General features: G+C 35.0%; 1 protein-coding gene across 1 annotated transcript in view; it reads right to left on the reverse strand.

Annotated features, from left to right (window-relative positions):
* The window catches only part of PpD3 (protein phosphatase D3), a 258,573-nt gene that overhangs the window by 123,369 nt on the left and 112,202 nt on the right, over positions 1–23,002 (reverse strand). Inside the window, exon 6 of the mRNA XM_090392850.1 lies at positions 14,285–14,350. Within this exon, the coding sequence (XP_090248976.1) occupies positions 14,285–14,350 (66 nt within the window). The remainder of the gene's footprint in view (positions 1–14,284; positions 14,351–23,002) is intronic.

Genomic DNA, 23,002 nt, shown 5'->3' on the forward strand with positions numbered 1-23,002 from the left:
AAGTCGTTATATTCTCAAAGAATCTGCTCATCATCCTTGTCAAAAAAACAGGAATCATAAAATGTTTAATCCGACAAGCCAAAACTAACTGTTCAACTTCTCATTTATTACAGAAAGAACTTTCGACTATCAAAAAACCACATGAAACTAAATGGCTTCTCTGAAAAGAGTACACAACATCTTTTCGATTCTTACAATCCAACACAAAACAGCAAAGATTCAATATGCCGAGTTCCAATTCCTTATATTTCCAGGATTTCAGAACCAATTTCAAGAATTCAGAAGAAATTTGATTTAACAGCCACTAATTTTTACACCTATTAACAAATTATCCACCCATTTTCCTTCATCTAAAGATAAACGCTCAACCTTGTCTCTACCTGGTGTGTATCAAGTTCCTTGTAATTGTAATCTTTCCTACTTTGGACAAACTGGACGTTCTATAGAAAAAAGAATTCAAGAGCATCAGTCAACAATTCAACACAACAAACCTGAGAAATCTGGATTAGCTCAGCATGGATTAGAAACAAGCCACAACATCCTTTGGTCCAAGACTCTCCTCCTACACAGATGTCGCTACAAATTTGAACGTTTATTTAAAGAAAGTGTGAAGGGCTTACTTCAACGTCCTAACTTGAATTGTAATGACTGTATATCTATATCAAAAATTTGGAAAAGTTTAATCAGGATAACAGATTATTATTTTTTTTTTTTTTTTTTTTTTTTTTTTTTTTGCAAATTTCCTATATTAGTCTAATGTTATTGAAGATTATTATATGAATTTCTGAATTAATATCTTCAATTATGACTTCAAAAATGTTTACTCTTCTAATACTTAGCGATATGACATCACACGGCTCGTTCTATGTGTGAATGATCAATTGTTCGTATTCCACTTTGTTTTTTAAAACTATTCCTATGCAGCCACTGAAGATGGTCTGTAATATTCAGACTGAAATATTCGGAAAATTAAACATTATTCTTGTGCAAACGTATATATATTTCTAATAGATAATGAATTCTAATGAGAGGAAACTGGTAACCTAATCACAAAGGATAGGAGGAAAACTATGAGATGATAACTTTGTAAGGCCTCTATGCCAGACCTGACCAAATGCATCAAAAGCATCTAGTACAACCACATAAAGTGGTAGAATCAGATTAGTGATTGCTAATTAATTGGTAGGCTTCCAAGTAGTGAAGAAATTGCCTATTACTGACTTTCTTCCCTCACTATTTGAAAGAAATGAGGTGAGAGCAATTGATCCTCAGTTTGATAGCTGACTATTATTTTCCTTTTTGGAAACAGACCAGATAAAGGTTTGTTTCCATGCTGTTGGATAGATTAAAGACTAGCATGATATGTTATACATAGACGAGTGTTAATTTTGAAGCACAAGATTTTAGTCTAACCAGAGGGACACCATTCTGGTGCAAAATAGAGTCACCAATTAGAGTTTCATGAGTTTAAAACAGACCCTTTTAGGTCACTCAGTAAGATTTAGTGTGATATCGTAAATTGCTTAACAGTACCTCGTTAAAGTTCGAAGCCATCTGGATAGTTGCCCTTCCTATAATGCATAGCATTATACACATCCAAGAAGATGCATGTTTTGTATTATGGGACACTATGGCAATTAACATAAAGTCATTAGCCTCTATATACAAGTAGCCTAGTTGTGAAGAAAAAGTACAAACTTTGTTTGCTTACATTTAGATAAAGGATTAAACAAGATATGATGTCTTGGCATTTTTTAATTTAATGACTACTGCATTATAGTAACACTTCAGTTTAATATAAGCCAAAATAATCACCTGACATTTCGACCTTCATAAGGTCATCATCTGGAGTTCACACACACACACACACACACACACACACACACACACACACACACACACACACACACACACACACACACACACACACACACACACACATATATATATATCTACCTGTATATAAAATGATAAGCCTTTTTATGTCATGTCTGTATGTCACGTTTTTTGAAACTCAGGGGCTACCCTGAGTGTCGAGTTTTCAAAATTCGAGTCATCAGAATTCAAGGATCCCCCCAGTATATATATATATATATATATATACTTAGGGGGTATCCCCCCTAGTGTGTGTGTGTGTGTATATATATATATATATACACACACACACACACACACACACACAAAGAAACAAGCTATATTACAATCCATACAATATGTTAAAGTCACACTGATTTAGTCAACCATTAACACTACTGGCCTGAACACAGGTGGAAAAATTACTACATCAAAGCTAGAGATTATTCACAGATGATACATGAAATAAGAGCTGAAACTATTTCGAGTCCTAAAGTGAGGTTTTTCTGGAGAACTTGAAAGCAGTTATGTTGGTTGAATGTGTGCCATCCATATTCTTGGGATTTTTATGTCACTATTATTTGTTTAGATTAGGATGGTTGATTAAAATTTCACAGGCTTCCTGAAATTTGAATTCATAACAGGTTTTTTGCATGACGAAGGAACAGGTACCTTTCCAATTGGTTTGGTGTAGGGTGTTAAGAGAGAGTGATCCGAGTGGCTGCTTTACCAATATTGTTAACTTTAATGTGGCACTTGTTTTCTTTTTTATAGATTGGAATTGCATGTCCAGTTTCACTAATATAAGGCAAGTTACGGGTGCAATGGATTCAGTAAACCCCCAAGGCTGGCCCAGGGGATGGGGAGCCTTGGAGAAGTCAAATATGTTTTTTAATTTTGCAGGTAGTTTAAAAGTAGTTAAGTTTGTAATGGTGTAGTTGTAATCTATTTTATCTAATAACTAATGTATGGGATAGCAATGATTTTACTATAATCTATATTATTTGCATTTTTATATGTAGTTTTATGAAAATTTTATTGATATTTTTGCTATAGCCATTATTTATAAACATATTGCTAATAATTTATAATTCGTGCTTAAGAGCTTGCTCATTATAGCAAATTGTTATAGCTCTGTTTTTTAGGGCATTAATGACTCCAAGTTTTTGTGAAAGGTGGTGAGCATGTATATATTGACCAGTGTTTATAAGCCTGTGGTAGACAGTGAAGGATAAAACTGCCCAAAAGAGATGTGACCAGTGTATCTAGGAAAGGAAGTGAGTTTTTTTAATTTTTTTAATTCAATGACAAAGTGTACGGTTCACGTTGTTTGTTCAGGTGGCTGTCATGTGGTTATATAACAAAAACATAGTCAACATATCTAAGCCAAAAAGTAAAGGAATTGATCATGTTGCTTGAAAGCTTCCATATAAAAGTTAGCAAAGTTTGGCTTAGATATGTTGACAATGTTTTCATTAACATCCCACACAGCTGCCAAACTTTAAACCCTTCCTCAACCACCTGAACAAACAACATGAACACATGCAATTTACCACTGAAACTGAAAATCAAAACTCGCTTCCTTTCCTTTCCTGGACACACTGGTCACACATTAGTCTATCCTGCAAGTCTAGGCATACTGGACAATATATACATGCTAACTTTTACCACCACTTCACAAAAATTTGGAGTGATTAATGCTCTTAAAAACAGAACTATAACAATGTGCTGTAATGAATAAGCTCTTAAGTAAGAATTACAAATTATTAGCAATATGTTTTTTAAACAATGGCTATACCATAAATATTAACAAAATTCTTCATAAAACTAAACCTAAAAATGCAAATAATATAGATTACAGTAAAACTATAGCTATACCCAGTGGTTTTTTTCTGGAAAAAAAGGTGCCGGTACTCACCATGAAGATGTTATTACAGCAACTTCCACACATTTAACATATCCTCCGATATGCCCTCGTCATCTCTAGATCACTTCTTACTTTTGGTATCAACTGCAGAATAATGACCTCGAAGCAGCCACAAGTCCACGTATTTGCTAGGGTTGAACTCAGTGAGAGGAGGTCCTACTATCATGAAGAACATCAGTGCAGAAGTTGTCCGTACAAGCAAAGATGACCAAGATGAAGTTACTATAAGATTCGTCTGAGAGAAACCACATTCACTGGAAAATATTGCAATTGTGCCCAAAGTGTGCTTTATAGGAAGTAGTATGTCCAGGACTTTATTTTCTTGAAGATATTCAAGGAAAGCACGAACTGCTTCTCTTTCATTTAAGCGAAAGTTTCGTGCTAACTTTTTAATTTCAGCTTCACCAGATGCTTCCCAGGATGTTCTGGCCAACACTTGGAATCTAAAATCTTAGCACACTCAGGCAAATCAGCATCATCTCCTTCAAGCAGACGCTTTCCAACAGCTTCTTTCAGACTTTTATAGAAAGCAGATGAACTTATTGCAGGACTGCATCATTCATTTTTGTGGAGCTCAATCCCTTTGAACTTCATGTTCTTCAGACTTTGAAGAGAAATACGGTAGTATGGACCAGGATTTTCAATTCTTTCCTCAAAAAGTTGAACTGTATTCTTTATCTTCCTGTCTGCTTTGTACAAGTCAATATTTCTCTCTTGAAAATCTAGACTTAGTGAACTAAGTTCTAGGAGAGCATCACACGCAAGGCCCAAATCAAGAACAACCTCACATGACATTATTTTTCTTAAAAGGCCCTCATAAAGAAGGGATCTGTTTTGCTTCTTCTGCTGTCTTCTTTTGCCTCAAGAAAGTAATGGACGAAGGCATCAAAAGCGACACTGCACAAACAGTGCGAAATCTAGATGCAACCCAGCAAGTGCTTAAAATTCTGCTAATTTTAAGAAGTTGAAATTCTAGTCGCTGCACATTCCTGTAGTTCCCTAGTTTTCTTAGGTGAAGCATGATACGTCACATAAAGTTTGTCCATGAAACTCTTAAAGTGATTCACTCCAGCTGCATTCTTCACTGTGTCACAATTCAAGGTGATGGCTAGCACAATGCCAGAAAATAACACTAGGAAACTTCCCTTGCATTAGCCTCCTTACACCATTACGCACACCAATTAACAGGGCTGCACCATTACAAGTTACAGACAATAAATACTACCTTAAGAAATCTTCACCTAATCCTAAACACTCATCATCATCGAATTCCTGCCATGTACCATCAAGGGGGTGTACAGGATATGATAGTACTACATGAAAAAAATTACATCGTTACTACCTTCCTATCTACAATTTTCCTCCAAATCAGTCTGTTACTTGTCAAAACTCCACATTATCAGATCTTTTATTTCTATCCTCTAAGGCACTTTGTACCGTATCAATCCACATATAACTTGGTCTTCCTCTGGATCGTTTTCCTGCCAACCTGGCAGAGAACACTTGTTTTGCTAATCTTTCTTCACCCATTCTCTTTAAGTGACCATACCACCTGAGATTAGCTCTGCTAACGCATTCCTCGATGCTGACAACGTCAAGTTCTTTCCTAATATTCTCGTTTTTAATATGATGTTGCCATCGATGCCATCTGTCCATGCCTATAATCTTTCTCAGGACTCTCATATCTGTGGTCTCTAGTCTTTGGTCAACAGTTTTACTTCTGACCCAGCTCTCAGATCCATAAGTTAAAACTGGTTTGAACACTGTCTTGTATACAGCTAATTTAGTGTTCCGACTAATTTCTCTCTTATTCCATATGAATTTATTCAATTGACTTCCCACCATACCAGCTTTGCTGATTCTATTGTCTATTTCCATATTTAATTTACCATCTTCACTAAAAATCGTCAATAAGTAGCTGAAATGTTTCACTTGTTCCACAGGTTCTCCATTCACAACACAGTTGACATTTTAAATGATTCTGCCTATTTTCATTGTCTTTGTCTTTTTATTGCTGACCTTCATACCATATCTATTACAACAGTTATTCAATTTAGTCAGAGAATCTTGCAGACTTGTAGCGGATTTGTTTAGAAGTATAACATCATCCGCATAAAGCAAAGAGCTGACATTAACATCTCCAGTTTTGATATTATGTTTTATACCACTTTCCTTCATAATGTGATCCATATAGATAATGAATAACAGTGGGGATAATGTACATCCTTGTCACACACCAGATTTAACATTAAACCATCTTCCTGTACTTCCTTCAATGCTAACTGCTGACTTACAATTCAAATAAAGACTAAGTATTGTTTGATATAATTGCCCCATTGATACCATATAACTGTAGCGTATTGAATAGCTTCTCTCTTGGCACCTTGTCATATGCCTTTTCCAAATCAACAAAACTTAAATACAGATCTTTGTTATATTCCCATGCTTTCTCCACTATTTGTCGTAAAGTGAAGATCTGATCCTGACAGCTTCTATTTGGCCTGAATCCAGCCTGTTTTTCACCAAGCTTTTATTCCACAATTCTTTTCAACCGTTTCTCAAGTATACTTGCATAGATCTTGCCAGGAACACTCAGTAGGGAAATACCTCTGTAATTCTCACATTCAGTTTTATTTCCCTTTTTATATATGGGTACTATGAGAGCTCTACTCTAATCATCGGGAATTCGTCCCTCTGTCCAGGCTTTCTGAACTATGCAGTGCAGCCATTGTAAGACTTTTATACCACCATACTTCAGCATTTACCTGGTCGAATATCATCTACTCCTGCTGCCTTTCCACATTTCAAGCCTTTGATAGCTATTTCTACTTCAATTATGGATATGTATTCCTGATTGCATGCTTGGTCAGTGTTTTTTTTTTTTTTTTTCTGAGCTGTCATCACTGCTTGTTTCATTTAGCAGTTCTTCAAAGTAATTGCTCCATACTTCAAGGATATCTTTTTCTCCCATTTTCATGTCGCCTTTATCATCTCTAACTTTTTTTTACAGAACTCTTTCCTCCATTTTTAAGCTTCTTCAACAACCTCCAGAATATTTTGCCATCATCTTGATATTTATTTTCTATGTTGTTACCAAAGTCCTCCCATGACTTTTGTTTAGCTATTTTTACACAGTGTTTAGTTTTCTTACATTTGTCTCTGTATTCTCTAAGAGCACAAGCTGACTTATTTGCCATGAACATTTGATATGCTTTCTTCTTTTCCTTCACTGCCTCTTTAACTTCCTGTGTCAACCATAGAGTTCAAATTTTTCTATCCTTGCAGACAACTTCACCACATACCTCTCTAGCTGAATCAATCGGGGCTTTCTTCAAGGCTTGCGACTGAATCTGCAATGTTTGATTCCTGTTCTCAAACTCTTTCATTTTTTCTTCAATAATCTTTGTGTATTTTAGTCTACGGTTCACATCTGAGAGCTGCTCAACTTTTATTCGCTTTAAAACTTTCTTACATGTTATTCTTTTCAATATGAAATTCAATTTTATCCTGCTCAAGACTAATAGTGATTACTTCCAATTTCAAATCCGCTGTACACTCTGGTGTCCTGCACCAGGGAGAAAACATCACTATCAACAATAACATAGTCAATGAGACTTCTTATTCCTTGCCTCTTCTCTTCATGTGAATTTGTGCACATTTTTATGTTGGAACATGGTGTTAGTAATAACCAGTCCATGTCCTGAGCAGAAATCCAACAGATATTTGCCATTATTATTAGCTTTGCTCTTTTGTCCACATTTTCCCAAAATATTTTTGTATGTCTCATAATCATTTCCTACTCTGCTATTTAGATCACCAACAAGGACCAACTTTTCCTTTTTCATTGTGTCAGTTGCTTTTTCTAAAGCCTCAAAAAATTCCTTCATTTCTACCTTAGTAGAACCCTCTGTGGGACTATAGGCAGATATAAGTCTCATTGTCCAGTTCCCCATTCTCATATTTGCCCAAATCACTCTACTTGAGGCTGACTGCCATTCAAGAAGATTAGCCTCGTATTCTGTGTTGAATACTATTGCTACTCCTTCTTTTCCTTGCTTGTCATTGCCTGAATATAACATTTTGTATTTATTGCTCAGAAAGATCTCACCAGTTTTTGTCTTTTTTGTTTCAGTCACCCCTATTATGTCGATCTGGTACTTATCTAATTCCTCAGCTAGCTCCATTTCTTTGCCATTCAGGCTTCTTATGTTGAAAGTACCGATCTTTAACTTTGGTGATGTTGAGTTGGGGTTTGTTTTCAGATTTGTTCCAGTAGCTTACTTTTCGCTGTTCGCCCTGGTTCCCTGGCGAAAACAACAGGGCCTTGTTTAACGGGCGATGCCCCTGCCAGCATGAAATTTTGTCATGTTGTACCATCATTTTTTATATTGGTTTAACCAATAAGAATACAATTTGGTCGGCTAAATCCCAAATTGCCAGCCCATCCTCGTTCATTCAGTATCCAAGTAGATACCCAACAGGGTGCACCACGAGAAGGTGAGGACTGGACATTAGGTCAGAAGCCCTGGTTGGTTCTCTGCATTCCTTTAAAGGCTATGTGGAGGTCTCCTCTCAGTTATACAGCTTTGACCCTTAAGTACCCTTCCTAAACACTCAAGATGACTAATTAAAGAGTTTAGAATTCCTCTAGCAGTTACATCTGATAATTCGATTAAATCTAGGAAAAGACTCACAGGAGATGAAAGTTTAGGAAGAACTACACGAACAATAACAATCAATGTTGTTGTGTTACTCACAGTTGTCGATTCATCAATAAGTAACGATACTTTTTCTTGGAGTTCACTATATTGTCTATTAATGTTTTTCTCATTTCATTAGCGATATGGCTCATGATGTTAATGCAAGCATTTGCAGAATGAAGAATATATCCCATGTCTAAGCCATTATGTTCCTGTAAATTTATTTCGGCTTGAAAGTTGTTAAATGATTGATTTCTCCTCGAAACTTTGTAAGCGGTTCAAAACACTTTTCGTATTATGTCTTTATTATGAGACAAAGTATTTAGGAAAACTTTCTCTAATGTTTCGTTTTTTGCTTCAGGTTTTACTTTTTTGACACGATTTGTGCGCTGCACTCTCCTTATGATCATAAATCTTTTTTCTTAATGACATTAACTGTTGTTTGCGAGATTCTCCAAAATGACTGATTTTACAGTTTGCCGACTCAGCTGAAAGTTTCGTTCCATGTGTTTATTGACGGAAGACTTCCAACATCACGACACGCTTTACAGCCCAACATTTTATTCTTGATATACAGCTATTCGTTTCTCTCGCAGAAGTCATTTTTCTGCAAAAGTATCCAACATTCTGGCCAATCATTATCAGAATCTGCTTCCTTTTGACCACGTGGATCTTCAGTATTGGTTTCGTAATCCTCTTCACCAAGTGCATTTTCAGTGCTAGTTTTCTGTTTTACAGGATTACAAGTAGATTCAACAATTTCTGCATCTTCAGCCTTCCTTTTTTTCTTTACTCACTGGCATAAAGTAACTACTTATTTTACTCATTTTGAACAATGATTGCGCTGATTCAACTTACTGTAGATTAATTCAAAAACTAAAGTAAACACCTGCCTGTTGCAGAGTGAATATAGAACTGATAAACTGATACTGGAAGCAATCGGAAGTGAGCACAACTTCCTGTTTCCGGATGAATACCAACCTATGAAACAGGAAAGCAGGGTACCAAGTTATGATTAATCAAAACTAAAAATTCAATTTGCAAACACAGCACCATCTACCGGAATATTTATAATACATTTTGATGTCAATAAATCACAAAGTTTTAAAAACTTAAGAAAAAAGGTGCCGGCACTGTGTACCGTTGCATACCGCCAGAAAAAAAGCACTGGCTATACCACATATTAAAGAGTTATTAAATAAAATAACAGAATTCTACACCATTACAACCTTAATGCTACTTTTAAAACATCTATAAAATTTTAAAAAAAACCATATTCATCTTATCCAAGGATCCCCCTACCCAGAAGTATATGAAATACGTTGCACCCGTAATTTACCTTATGTTGGTGAAACTGAATGCATAATACCAATCTTTTCCAATTCCAATTTTGGTAAAGAAGGGCTCTCAGATTAGGTTCTTAACACCCTGCAACAAACTAACTGGATGGAACCTGCATGTGTCTCTCCCATTAAAAAAAAAAAAAAAAAAAAAAAAACATATGAACACAATTTTAAGGAAGCCTGTGGAATTCAAGTATCTTGATCTAAACAAAAATGGATGACACACATGCAGCCTACATAATTGCTGTCAAGTTCTCCAGCAAACCCTCACTTTAGAACTCGAAGCAATAGCTTCAGCTCTTTATTAATACTGTTTTTGTTCTAATTTATGTGTGAGTAATCTCTAGCTTAATTTATCTCTTAGATGATGCAGCTTTGATGTAGTAAGTTTTTTTTCCACCAGAGGTCAGGACAGCAGTGATAAACAGTTGACCAAATTAGTGTGACTTTAGCATGCTACGTGAATTGTAACATAGCAATGTGTGTGTGTGTGTGTGTGTGTGCGTGCACGCTCCAGATGATGACCATATGAGGGTAGAAATTTTGGGTGACTATTTTGGTTTACATTAAACTCAAGTTTTACTATAACATGTTTGTTGTCTCCATAATTTTTGAAAATGGTATCATAATGTATCTATTCCCTTAATCCAACTTGGTTGGCAGAGACACTGTTATAAAATATGAGCAAATAGCTAAAACATGACCTCCCTTTAGTAAACCCATGCTGCGCCTTTCAGAATATAGCTTGTCTGTCAACTCATTTCTGTGTGCAAGTTTCTACAAACTTCTCTAAAATCTTCACTGCCACTCCAGAAATACTGATGGGTCATTAGTTAGAAACATCAGTTTTTGTACCTTGTACAATGAAACTATCATACATTCTTTCCATTCCTGTTGTATCCATCCTGAGCTAGGACTCAAGTTATACAAATATGTCAAGGGCCTAGCTATTTTGGCTAAACATTCCTTTATCGTACGTACTGATATTCTATCTGTCACTATTGCCAAATTCTTAACCGATTTGTGCCTCTATCTGGATGAAGATCCAATGTAGTAGTGCTACATGCCATGTTACGTATATTGGATCAATAATTCTTAGTGCATTGAACACTCATTTGAACAAGCACATCTACTTCTGACCCAAGGGTGCCATCTGTGTTCAATAAAGTTAATTTTCCATATTCATTTTTGCTTTTACTTGCAACATTACTATAAAATTCTTTTAGGTTGCCTTTTAGCCTGCACAGCCAATTTCTTTTCATATTCCAACTTAGCTTTCTGTACAATAGTTGTAATTTTTCAGTCCTACCTTTATATATAGCATAACTCCTTCCATTCTTATTCTCATGATGTTCCTTCCATTGATGATATACATAATGATTACTTGTTTGGTATCTATCAGGATAATTTAGTGATGCATTCATTATCCCTAGCAACTGACCACCAATTTTGTAGCAACATCCATCATGTATTTCATCCATTTAGCCTCTACTTCACACCAGATGGCCTCGAATTCACTGCAACATGGGACATTACTATACATTATGTTTTCATGAGTTTTCAATTCTAACTGGACTCGACTCATTTTTTTTTGGATCTATTGCTTAATATGCTTGCATACCAATTTCACTCCCATCCTATTTGTTCTTTGAACTCTAGGGACACATTTAGATAGTGTATCACTTAACCATCTTTTTAAAGCATCCCATGCACTGCTAATAGCATTCCTATTCAGATAGTATTCTCCTGAATTTGTCATAATTTCCAGCTTTATATTGTAGTTCAACATGTAACCTGTCCTAATTGGAACATCCATATACTTAGCTACTTCCTAGGTCAGTACAGCATGATCACTGTCACTGACGTGGCAAAACAGTCAAATCGTTAAATGAGATCTCTTCTAATGCTATGATGAAATAACACACATTGATTTCAAGCTCCTCCTCCTTTCACTTGTCGCTTGAGAAAGTTGTTTTGCCAACATTCAATAAATTCTTCTTCATTCTTATCAGTTTTCAGCTACCGATCGAAGTTCGGATAATTTAAGCCACCCATAATGATTACTTGTTTAGTATCTATCAGGATAATTTGGTGATGCATTTCATTATCCCTAGCAACTGATACCAATTTTGTAGCAACATCCCATCGTGTATTTCATCCATTTAGCCTCTATGTCACACCAGATGGCCTCGAATTCATTGCAACATGGGACATTATTACTATACATTATGTTTTAATGAGTTTCGATTCTAACTGGACTCGACTCATCTGATATCATTAGCAGTAACCTTCCCCCATCCTTTTCTATTGCTTCTGTCCTGCCTAAATATACTCTACTCTTTACACCAGATTCTAGTTATTACATCTGACTATGAGAGTCAATTTGATTAATGCCAATAATTTTAGGCCAGAACATATTCATCAAGGCAACAAACCTAACCCCTTCGTTCCTAATGCTTCTGGCATTTGTGTCTATAATTCAAGTGCTACAAGCTTCTAGTATTAATTAAAATCATATGCTTCAGTTTGTAGTTTTCATATTTAATAAACTATGATAATAAATATTATTTAGTATAGTACTTTCTATCACACTATATTCTGAACTGCTGACTTTCAGCAGTCAACTGGTCTAAAATACTTGGTAGGGCTAACCGCCCCCCCCTCTAATACATGGTGATCTCCTTTCACATTCATTAATATGACTATTACTATACATTATGTTTTCATAAGTTTCAATTCTAACTGGATTCATATGACACTGGTGAGATAGGTAGATTATGTTAAAAATATATGTGTCAGTATTCAGCACAAAAATTCTAGTGCATGGATTGTGGCATCATTTAATGGGAAATTCATTGTCATCGTGCATGTTCTTAACTTTCACTGTTTCAGTAGTGAACTAAAACAGTGTTAGTTCTATGGGACATTAGCCATGACTTTTTCACATCATGTCATGTCGTTTCACTATAGTGGTGTTCATTGTGTCTATTATACAACTCCAAAGATAGACCTTAATGTATAATTTGCCTTGCCCTCTTTATATATCATCAGGACATTTCCTTATGATGAAATTCAGATTAAGAAATATTAAAGACTTAAGTCACTCATGCATTCTCTTAAAACATATGCTGACTGAATTACTACCACACCTTATTGGCATCAAGATTTGCAATATCGCTTGCATTTCCTGTTCATGACACACTCATTTGTTCTCTCAGGGTAATAAGCTGTAAAATAAGTAGTTAGACTATTCCATTTTGCTAGGGTCTGTCAACTTGGTGGAAATAGCATGGTAGTCGATGCATGCCACTGAGTAGCATGCTATTTCCACTAAGGTGACAAACCCTACTAAAATCAAATAGTTTAACTATTTCTTCTATGACTGTCAGACTTATGATTTTGTGCAATAAAGCTATTTCATCCATAATATTTTTTTCTTTTACTAATCATACAGCAACAGAGCTCTCTGTGATTTTTTCTGGCTTGTTCAGGCTGCTTTTCATAATCTAATTGTTTTACTAGATTGTTGTTCTTCGACCAGTAATTTACATCACTCATAGCAGTACAAAGCCCTATCATGCATTTGTACAATGGATGGGCTAAAGATTAGATAATCAGGAAATACCACTCTTTAAAAAAAACTTTTTAAAGTCATATCAAGCTTCCAATGAAGCAAGCTGGTAGTCTAATAATAAAATAGGAAAAATTCTCTACCACCTAAGGACATTCACAAACATCCATGCCCATGATGAAATTTAAATCCACAGACTACTAGCTGGTTGGAAAGCTGAAGTGCTAAGTGGACAATCAGGCAACCAAAACAAGATTACTGATCTGTTTTAACTTCCACTCCATTTATTCCTTGCTCTGCAGTTCAACATATATACCTTCTTAACTGTAAATTCTGTGTCTATCCTGAATATCAATTATAAAACAAAAAAGCCTCAAAATAATAGAAACTATCATCAGTAATCTCATGAGATTATATCAATTTCCGTTATACATCAATATGAATGATTTAGTTTGGTGTAAGGAGGTCATCAAATGAACACATGCCTGGAACTAAGAAGGAAATATAAGGTATTCCTCAAAATCAATAATAATTAAGAAAAACACTGATGAGAGAAAAATTCTATTTTCCCATTCGAATGTTTGCAATTAATTATTCCTTTCAATTATCTAAATTTGCTTTACAAAGCCATGTCTAGCCAATGAAATAAAATATGTCTGGAAATTATTGCAGTTAAAACAATTTTTTTTCTTTTTCAAATTTCAGATTTTTTTTTCCAAAATAAATCTGTTAAATTATTATCATCAAAACATGTTACGACTAACTGCATATTTTTACTATCAAATATATAATAGGCATTATATAAAATAAGTTTCATTTTGATAACAGACATTTGTTTGGGTGATGATAGAAAAGAAATACAGATAATAAGGAATTTAATGATACTTACATCAGGAATGCTAATATACACAAGACTACATAAAGTTTGGAAGAGAGATTTGACATCTAAAAGAATCTGAAATATTATATAAAATATAATATAAAAATATTATATTTTAATAAATATGAAGCAAAATAAAATGTTTATATTAAAAAATGTACAAAAAAAGTAAAAAAAATATGTTTATTTACTGTTAATCAACTGAGTTCAGAAAAAATTTGCCATCGCTCTACCCTATATTAAAGGCATATACTGACAAAGTATTGAAATACTGACAGAAATACTGACAAATTTGTCACTTCTAAAATGTCACAAAATTAGAATAGTGCACAAACTATTTTATAAAGTTTGGTCCACAAAATGACAAATTAAAGCTACCAAGGATCCTTTAATCTATACAATTTTATGGCATCCACTGTCACTGTGGATCCAGCGTCTTAGACAGACAGGTTAGATCTACCACATTTAGGAGAAAAGAGCATATTTTTAATACATAAATATCAACTTCTCACAAGAAGTTATATAAACCTATATTGCATCAGTACTACATGTGGGCAAAATATTAAGAAAGCAAGAGTTGATTTCAAGATGTTCCTCTTGAAACAGTTGGAAGTTGTAGCCTTTGTGGGAAAACCATGGTGGAGGCTATTCCAGGAAAAGTGACAGAGTAAATGAGGTTCATTCACCAGGTCTGATGCTGGAAAGTAAATGGATTGATTAGCAGCTGATTTTGTTCTTGTCTTAAAGTAAAGGATTCAGAGTGCCAGCTTGGTTGGCCAAGCGGTTAGCATATCCGCTCTCCAACCAAGAGGCTGTGGGTTCAAATCCTGCGAGCATGGATGTTTGTGATTGTCTTCCACCTTCATACATTTAGTCATACAAGTGAATAAACACTCTCCCAAGATGGACTGGGTTACCATGGGAGAAGCAGACCAACCCTCCCACAATGGGAGAGGCTCACCTGTAGTGGGTGGAAAAATAGGCTGATCAACATCATCAAAGGAATCAGAGTGGTAGTCTAGCAGAATACTGTCTGTGAAAATACGAAAGAAGAACGATAAGACAGAAATAGTTATTTTCTCACAAATTTGTTACTGAGTCTATGAAAAAAGTGAAATGGAATTAATCCACGTTGGAGGGGGGGGGTCAGTTAATTGCCTCCCTCAGGATAGCATTACGCATTTTGGTGGAAGTTTTTGACACCCCATCTCAATCAAATGTGAGAGTAGTATTCCAAGGCTGATGGTGAATTCCAGATTTATATAGAGTACTTAGTAGTTGTACAGGTGAAAAGTGGTGTCTTGAACAGAAAAGAATGCAAAGTATTTTTGGATACTAAAGGAGCAATAGATATATGACTCTGCCAAGAGAATATCTTCAAGTAGATAAATCTGATCTTATCCCACTGGACCACAGTTCAAGGTACTGGTTACGGAAGATCTAAAAGCTTGGAAAATTTAAGTACTATAGGCTTTATCAAATGAAAAAGAGAAATGGGTATGATCATCAGAAAAGCTATAATGTGAGAAGATCATTTATATACCTAGTCTAGCCATAAATGCTGTTACAACTTGAATAGTGCATAACAACCAGCTGAACAACCTTTAATCTATCAGTAAATCGTTTACAGCTTTCAACATATACAACAAACATGCATAACATGCATATAGTAGCACTGAATATTCAAAAATGTTCCCTTTTGCCTTCACGCATGCCTGAGGTCTGTAAGGCCACATAGCAATGGAAATGCTACCACTGCTCACTCCAAACCTCATCTTTAGCCTGGTAATGCTGGGATGTTGTTGTTTCTTGCAGGCTCCTCTCTCAAGTTTCGACCACAATTTGAAGTCAAACAGATTCAGATCAGGACTTCCAGCTGAACAATCAGATGGTATGTGGTCAGGCACATTCGCCTCCAACCACTATCGTGTGGTCCTCGCCTTTTTGTGGGGGGGGGGGGGGGATCTGAGTCCTGCTGGAAGATCCACTGCCTAAAGTGAAACAGGATTATTTAGGGGCCATACCACAGGTTCAAGCATCTCTACTGGTGTCTTGATACACTTTGGAAGATTGATCCCTTTCTCACATAAATGCAACTTGGATACCCCCCCCCAATATGCTACCCCTACCACCACCAAACCATCACTGACGTGAGATGATGACCTCTCTGAATCCTGGGTACTATGGAATGTGCTGTGCAATCATCTGGGACATATACCCAATCATTTTGAGAGTAAAATGATTCTTCGATCATTGGGAAGAAGATATATCTGTGTCTGTTGTTTGCATACCACAGGAGAAGTGGCTTTGATTTTATCATCCTATGTCGCATAAGTTGTGATGTTAGGAAGCATCCAGTAGAACGACAATAGGATCTTGCCCCCCTAGGTCAACAGTTAGTACACAGGATATCGTTCTCTGTGAAACAGTAAACATCACTTTCTGCATTCTCATAGGATTAAGACAGAGGTGTGCCTCTACAGCCCTCACCAACTGTTGCATCCTAACACAGTGTGGTCAAGCTGTTCTTTGATGGTCAGATACATCTTCTGTATCATTATAACAGTTAATAGTTTGATACACAAACATCCTACTGAATCAGAGTATTTTATTTTAACATGTTAAAAATAACAGGTGTGGCTGCATTCCAACCTTTGTGAAGTGCTATTACAGCTACACAGTTCTCATAATCTCACCATGACATGTTAACCCATACACCTAGACAACTCTCTCTCTCTCTACTGATAAAGACACAATGTTGGAATGAGCCCAACACCACTAACAGAATCAGGCTCATGCAATTCTGTGGGCAATGCAGAGGTGTATAGAAGTTGTAACAGTATTTATGGTAAGACTGTGTATGGGAAGTGGAGGTGGACTACAGATTTATGTTCACTAAATACACATTTAGTGAATAATGACAGAACTGGGAACCGAAATGCAAAAGATAGTAAGCAGTTCATAAGATAACAGTTTGATGAGTAATTCTCTTGGCCAAACTTGTCCAACTGCCTTGGAAATGTTGGCTAGGCAATTTCTTCCAAAGCAAGAGTGGTAATCTCTATACTGCTAATTACTAATTAGTTGGTGGACCTCTAACTGAGAACAGTTTATTGTGATCTTCTCATTGATTTTTGAGATTACCAAAGTGAAAACTGTACAAAGACAAGACTTTTAAAACTTCAGGAACCACTGCTGATCTGAAGTAAAGTTTAATTCACTTTGCAATAATACTTAACTTTTCAATAGACAGAAAATTCTGCAGATTCTCTGATAAGGATGCAGTTGATATCTTTTCCATCCATGTTCCAAGACTACTTTCCTAGTTGTCTTTTTCTTATTGTCTTGTCTCGTCATACCGAATTTGTTGAAACAATTATTCAATTTAGCTAGCGTCCGAAGAATTCTCGAGGATTTATTTAACAGTATAACATCATTGGCAGCAAAGAAATGGTTAAGATATCCAATTTTTATCAGATTTCATGCTTCTTTTCTTCATAATGTATAAATAACAGTGGTGAAACAACACATGACACATGCCCTTCACTTCTAAATGTTGACTTACAACTAAATACTAGTATAGTATTTGGTTAATACTAGTATAAGCTAAATACTGCTCTGTATAATGTACCATTTATGAAGAATTCTGAACATCTTTTATCATAAACCTTTTTTTTTTTCGGATCTTCAAAACTCAAAATTCCTATAATTTCTTGATGATTTTCTATGAAGTAAAAAAAAAAACTGATCTGACAACCCTTATTTAGAAATAATTTCCTAAGTTTTTCATCAATAATTTTTCTTACCCTCTTCTTTGATCTGCTTTCATTATTACTATTTCTTGGATCTTTTTCAACCTCTAATACTGGAACACATTAATTACTACACTCCTCCTGGATATTTTCTGCTACTGTTCTGCTTGCTACTCAGTTAATCCTTTCTTTTAAAATTACACAGTGGTTACTATTCATTATAACAAAATGATGGAGATTACTACTGTCTTAAGAATAATTACTTTAATTTCCTGATGTTTTGACCTTCATATTAAGGCCATCAATATGAGTATACCAAAAAGTATACCAAAGTCACCTCTATTGGGAAATAAAAACCTTCATCGAAGAAAGCTACATAGGTTTGATGTAGTTTTTTTTTTTTTTGTAGGTTTGTAATGTAGCTTATCTGTGTATACTCCTGATGATGACCTTCATATGAAGGTTGAAACATTGGGAAATTAAAATAATTATGATTAACATAGGTTTTTATTTATGGAGACTATTACTACCTCAAAAGCTATATAGGTTTGATGTAGGATTTTTTTTTTTTTTTTTTTGTAGGTTTGTTGATGTAGGTTTTTTCCCCACTAAAGGCCAAGCCAGAAGAATAATGGTTGATCAAATTAGAGTCACTTTGGCATACTGTTTGATTTGTAATGGCTTATCTGTGTGTATGTATGTGTGTGTGTGTGTATACTTCCGATGATGATGATGATCTTAATATGGAGGTCGAAACATCAGGAAATTAAAGTAATTATAATTAACACTGTAGTAGCCTCCATAATTTTGTCAAAACGAATGCTACTTATATTTTTCAAAGTAATTTTAATATTAATATACAGAACATCCTAGTCTCCCATTTTTATGTCTCCTCTAATTTTTGTGCGTTATTCTTTCTTCAATTTCTAAATTTTTTCTTTGCCTCCAGAACATTCCGTTTTCTTTACATTTATTTTCTAAATTCTTAGCAAAGTCTTTCCACCATGACTTTTGTTTAACTACTTTAGCATAATTTAACTTGCTTATATGTACATCTATATTCTCTAAAGACATAAATACTAGTTGTGGTGGTTGGCGGTAGATTGCATTGGTGTAGATGATGAAGGTAGTTGCGGTTGGTGGAGTGGTGGAGACAGAGAGCTGTAGAGTAGGTGCTCTCCCTCAATGAGTCTTTGGACTCCCTGCAGATGTTACATAATAATAATAATAATATAGACTTGTCAGGATTATTCTATATAATCCTTTTACAGAATTTCTATAATCATATGAAGTTTTTTAAGCTTCACTGTTGAAACAATGTTTTCTTCAGATTTGGTCACTAGGTTCTTGTTTACAAACTCTTGTTTTGTCTACAATAATATTATAAAGTAACTTTACAGCTTACACATGTAGCATAAATGATGAAATAGCGAGCATGAATGGCAGCAGGAAAGAGAATGCAACTGATAAGATAGTAAGCATCATTGGCAGTAAGAAAGTGATTCACGACAAGAAAGCAAAGTTGGTGAAAATGAGACAAGAGATGAAGCATATACAAAGTGGAATGAACAGTATAGACATGCATAAAAGAGTGGAATGAAATATGACCATGTGAAAGTGGTAGCTAATGATGTGATGGTGACTTTATATGGAGATTTAATTATTACAGATCTGGTGAATGGGGGTGAATGAGAATGTGCACAAGGGTTGTTTTTCCTGGAGGTATAATGAGCAGAGTGATTGAGGCACTGGATATAGGAGGAGTAGGAGAGAAAAAAATCAGTTGGTAATGGTAACAGAAATGAATGATTTGTATAGAAACAAGGAGAATGTGAGAATAGATATCAGAAGGCTGCTGAGGAGAGTAAAAGATAAAAGCATGGTAGAAAAGGTAGTCAGCGTGTTACCCCAGTATGATAGTAATGTGCTGAGATGGTGAACAAAGATCACAAATGATATGCCAGTAGAGGCAAACGCTTGGGTGGCAAATATGTCTTTTAAGTTGTCCACATTAAGGCAACTCGTGAATGGCGAGAATGTATTCCCAACAGCTCTCTGGTCAACTCACGAAACTTTCATAATCTCTACAGTCAGCTTTGAATGAATGCTGAATCTAATATCCACTTTGCTTATGTAATTTTGTATCGCCAAACTGAAGCCTTTTGGCTCTTTATTTTAGTAATTGTTCTGGAAAGTCAAAACATCATCAATCCTTTCAATTCTCTAGGGTAACAAATTTCCTTGTGTCGGATTCTAATTATGTAGAAAATAGAATAAATGTTGTTTGATTCAGAATCCAACATGACTTTCCGTCACAAGAACTATATTTGTAAATATTAATTGATGTAAATAACATAAATTGTAATTGATATCATATAACTACCTTAATTATGTCAAATATTTAATTGCTTAATCAAAGAAATGTTTTAATGGTAAATAGATTCTGTATTAAATATTATTAAGCTGTTTTATTTATTATTTTGTCAATATTGTAAGAACTTATATTTGTAATTTAACTACGCATTTATTGGAATGCAAATATTCTATTTATTCTTTTCATGAAACTTAACGTTATGTAATAACTGAATGTAGTTATATAACTTAATGTAACATTCGCGAGAATGTTTACGTCTATCGGTTGTCATAGAGACGCGTGGAAATAAACGAGCGTGTGTGAAGGGAGCGTTTGTGGAGGAGAAGAGAAAATAGACACGTAGTAGTAAGTAGGGAGTCGGAACGGAACTTTGGAACTATAAGGTAGCAAGGAAGTAAACTAAAGAAGTAGAAGTAATTAAAAGATTCCTAAGGATAGGAGTTGAGTAGATATTTTTTTTATATAAGTGAATCTTATAGTTGGCTGAAAGCAAAACCAGCCGTAGTAATAAAAAGAAATTATTGCCGTAATCGGATAATTAGAGAACTGGACATTCAAAGAAGAATACTGAAAAAATCCAGTCAGTCTACAATTACGACTTATTTCTGTACTACCATGAAAGGGAATTGTACAGAGTTAAACTAGTTGATGAATGATAAATAAGAATAATTAATGTACCTTATAGTTGTTATCTGGATTTTTGAAGCGCGATTAGTAATGTTTTAGTTATTTAGTGTTTCGCAAGTGTGATAAACACAATTTGAAAGTGCGCTCACAAAATATTGGAAGTACTGAAGATTATTTCTGGTAAGGACAGTCATATTAGTTTATTTCAGTGTATGCAGATTTAAGTATTAGTTCCGTTGCGCTGTTTCTAACATTAACTGTAGCTTACCATCGAGGCTGAGAGTTGGAAATATAGACATTGAAGTGATATCTACCGTGGTTAGTGCCTGTTATGAGTTAATCGTAGAGTGTAGCTGAGAGATACATGGAAACTGAATAAATAAGAAATTCTATTGTAATAATTTGAGTAAAGAAACTTTGTGATTCTGAAACTGTGAATTTGTTTGAGAAAGTTTGAAAGATTGGATTAATATGAATGACTTGACTTGATGTGCTAACTTGACTGGTTTGTCATATTTAGAAGTGGAATTTATGTATTTGTCAAATAACCATATGTTAAATATTTTGTTTGTTAATTTAAATATTGTGTTTGCCTGAATTTCTTTTTACTGCACCGTTCACAAAAACTCGAATCTAGCGGGAATCCCAGAAAGAAAGAAAATAAATACCATCGGCCTGATTGAATGAAAAGACTGCTAACTAATTTTGAATTAAACTTACTAATTCATATAGACTTATCTAAGGATAGAGTGGTGCAGTATAATAGAAATTTCTCTACCCTTAGATCAGTGATTAATTTGCAATTAGTTTTCCTTTATTTTATGAAAGTGACTTTTAGCAAGATGGCGGATTCGAACGTCAAGAGAACACGTCACGACACTTGCGCACAGTCATACAAGAAATTTATAACTAATATATCTTCAATATATGCCATATTTCAAACATATTCAGTTTCTATTTAAAACAGGTACCAAAAACACTGACAGTTTTATATACAAATCAAGTAAATATTAAATCCAACATTATTTCAAAGCCGAATACAGAAACTATAAAAGTTTCATACGACATTTGACCAGAGAGCTTATGGGAATACACTTGATGGCATTTACGAGTTGCCCTAGCTGGACCTTATAGGAGAACACGATAGCTTCCCAAGCATCCATATACTTGCCTCATATTGGTCTACTTTGACAACGTTTCACTGGCCTGACCGCTGTTTCGAATTGATTGGTTCTCCTCAGAAACCAGGCAGAAACCTTAAGAGAGCAAAAACTCTCATTCAGTACTAAGGAACTTGAAGTGTCAGAGAGATGTATTTTTCGTAAGTGAAGTCGCGGTAGAAAGATCTTTATTTTATTTTAGTCAGTGCGTAAAGCATTGACTAAAATAAAGAGCCAAAAGACTTCATTTCAGCAATGCAAAATTATATATAAATCAAGTGGATATTAAATCCAGCATTATTTCAAAGCCGAATAACTGTATTTGGCTTTGAAATAATGCTGAATTTAATATTCACTTGATTTATATATAATTTTGCATCGCCAAAATGAAGCCTTTTGGCTCTTTATTTTAGTAAATACTTTACGCACTGACCGAGAGTTCTTGCTCTCTTAAGGTTTCTGCCTGGTCTCTGAGGAGAACCAATCAGTTCGAAACAGCTGTGAGGCCAGTGAAACTTTATCAAAGTGGACTAATAAGAGGCGAATATATGGACACTTGGGAAGCAATAACGTTCTCCTATAAGGTCCAGCTAGGTTAACTCGTATGCTCTTTTATATACTTTTGTCTGCAGTCTGCATGACACAGTCAGACAACTTGCAGATGTCTATTCTTCTGCATTATATAGACATCTTTGCACATGTTTGATGGGTCCGAACTGGACAAACACAAAGTTGAAATTGTTCTTTCCATGTCAAGATTTCCATGACAAAGCCCATTCCCATCATTAACACAGACTCTGACTCTGTGTTAGGT

This window comes from Typopeltis vanoorti, chromosome 1 (assembly GCF_054136105.1).
Source record: "Typopeltis vanoorti isolate ZY-2024b chromosome 1, IOZ_Tvanoo_1.0, whole genome shotgun sequence".
NCBI lineage: Eukaryota > Metazoa > Arthropoda > Arachnida > Uropygi > Thelyphonidae > Typopeltis > Typopeltis vanoorti.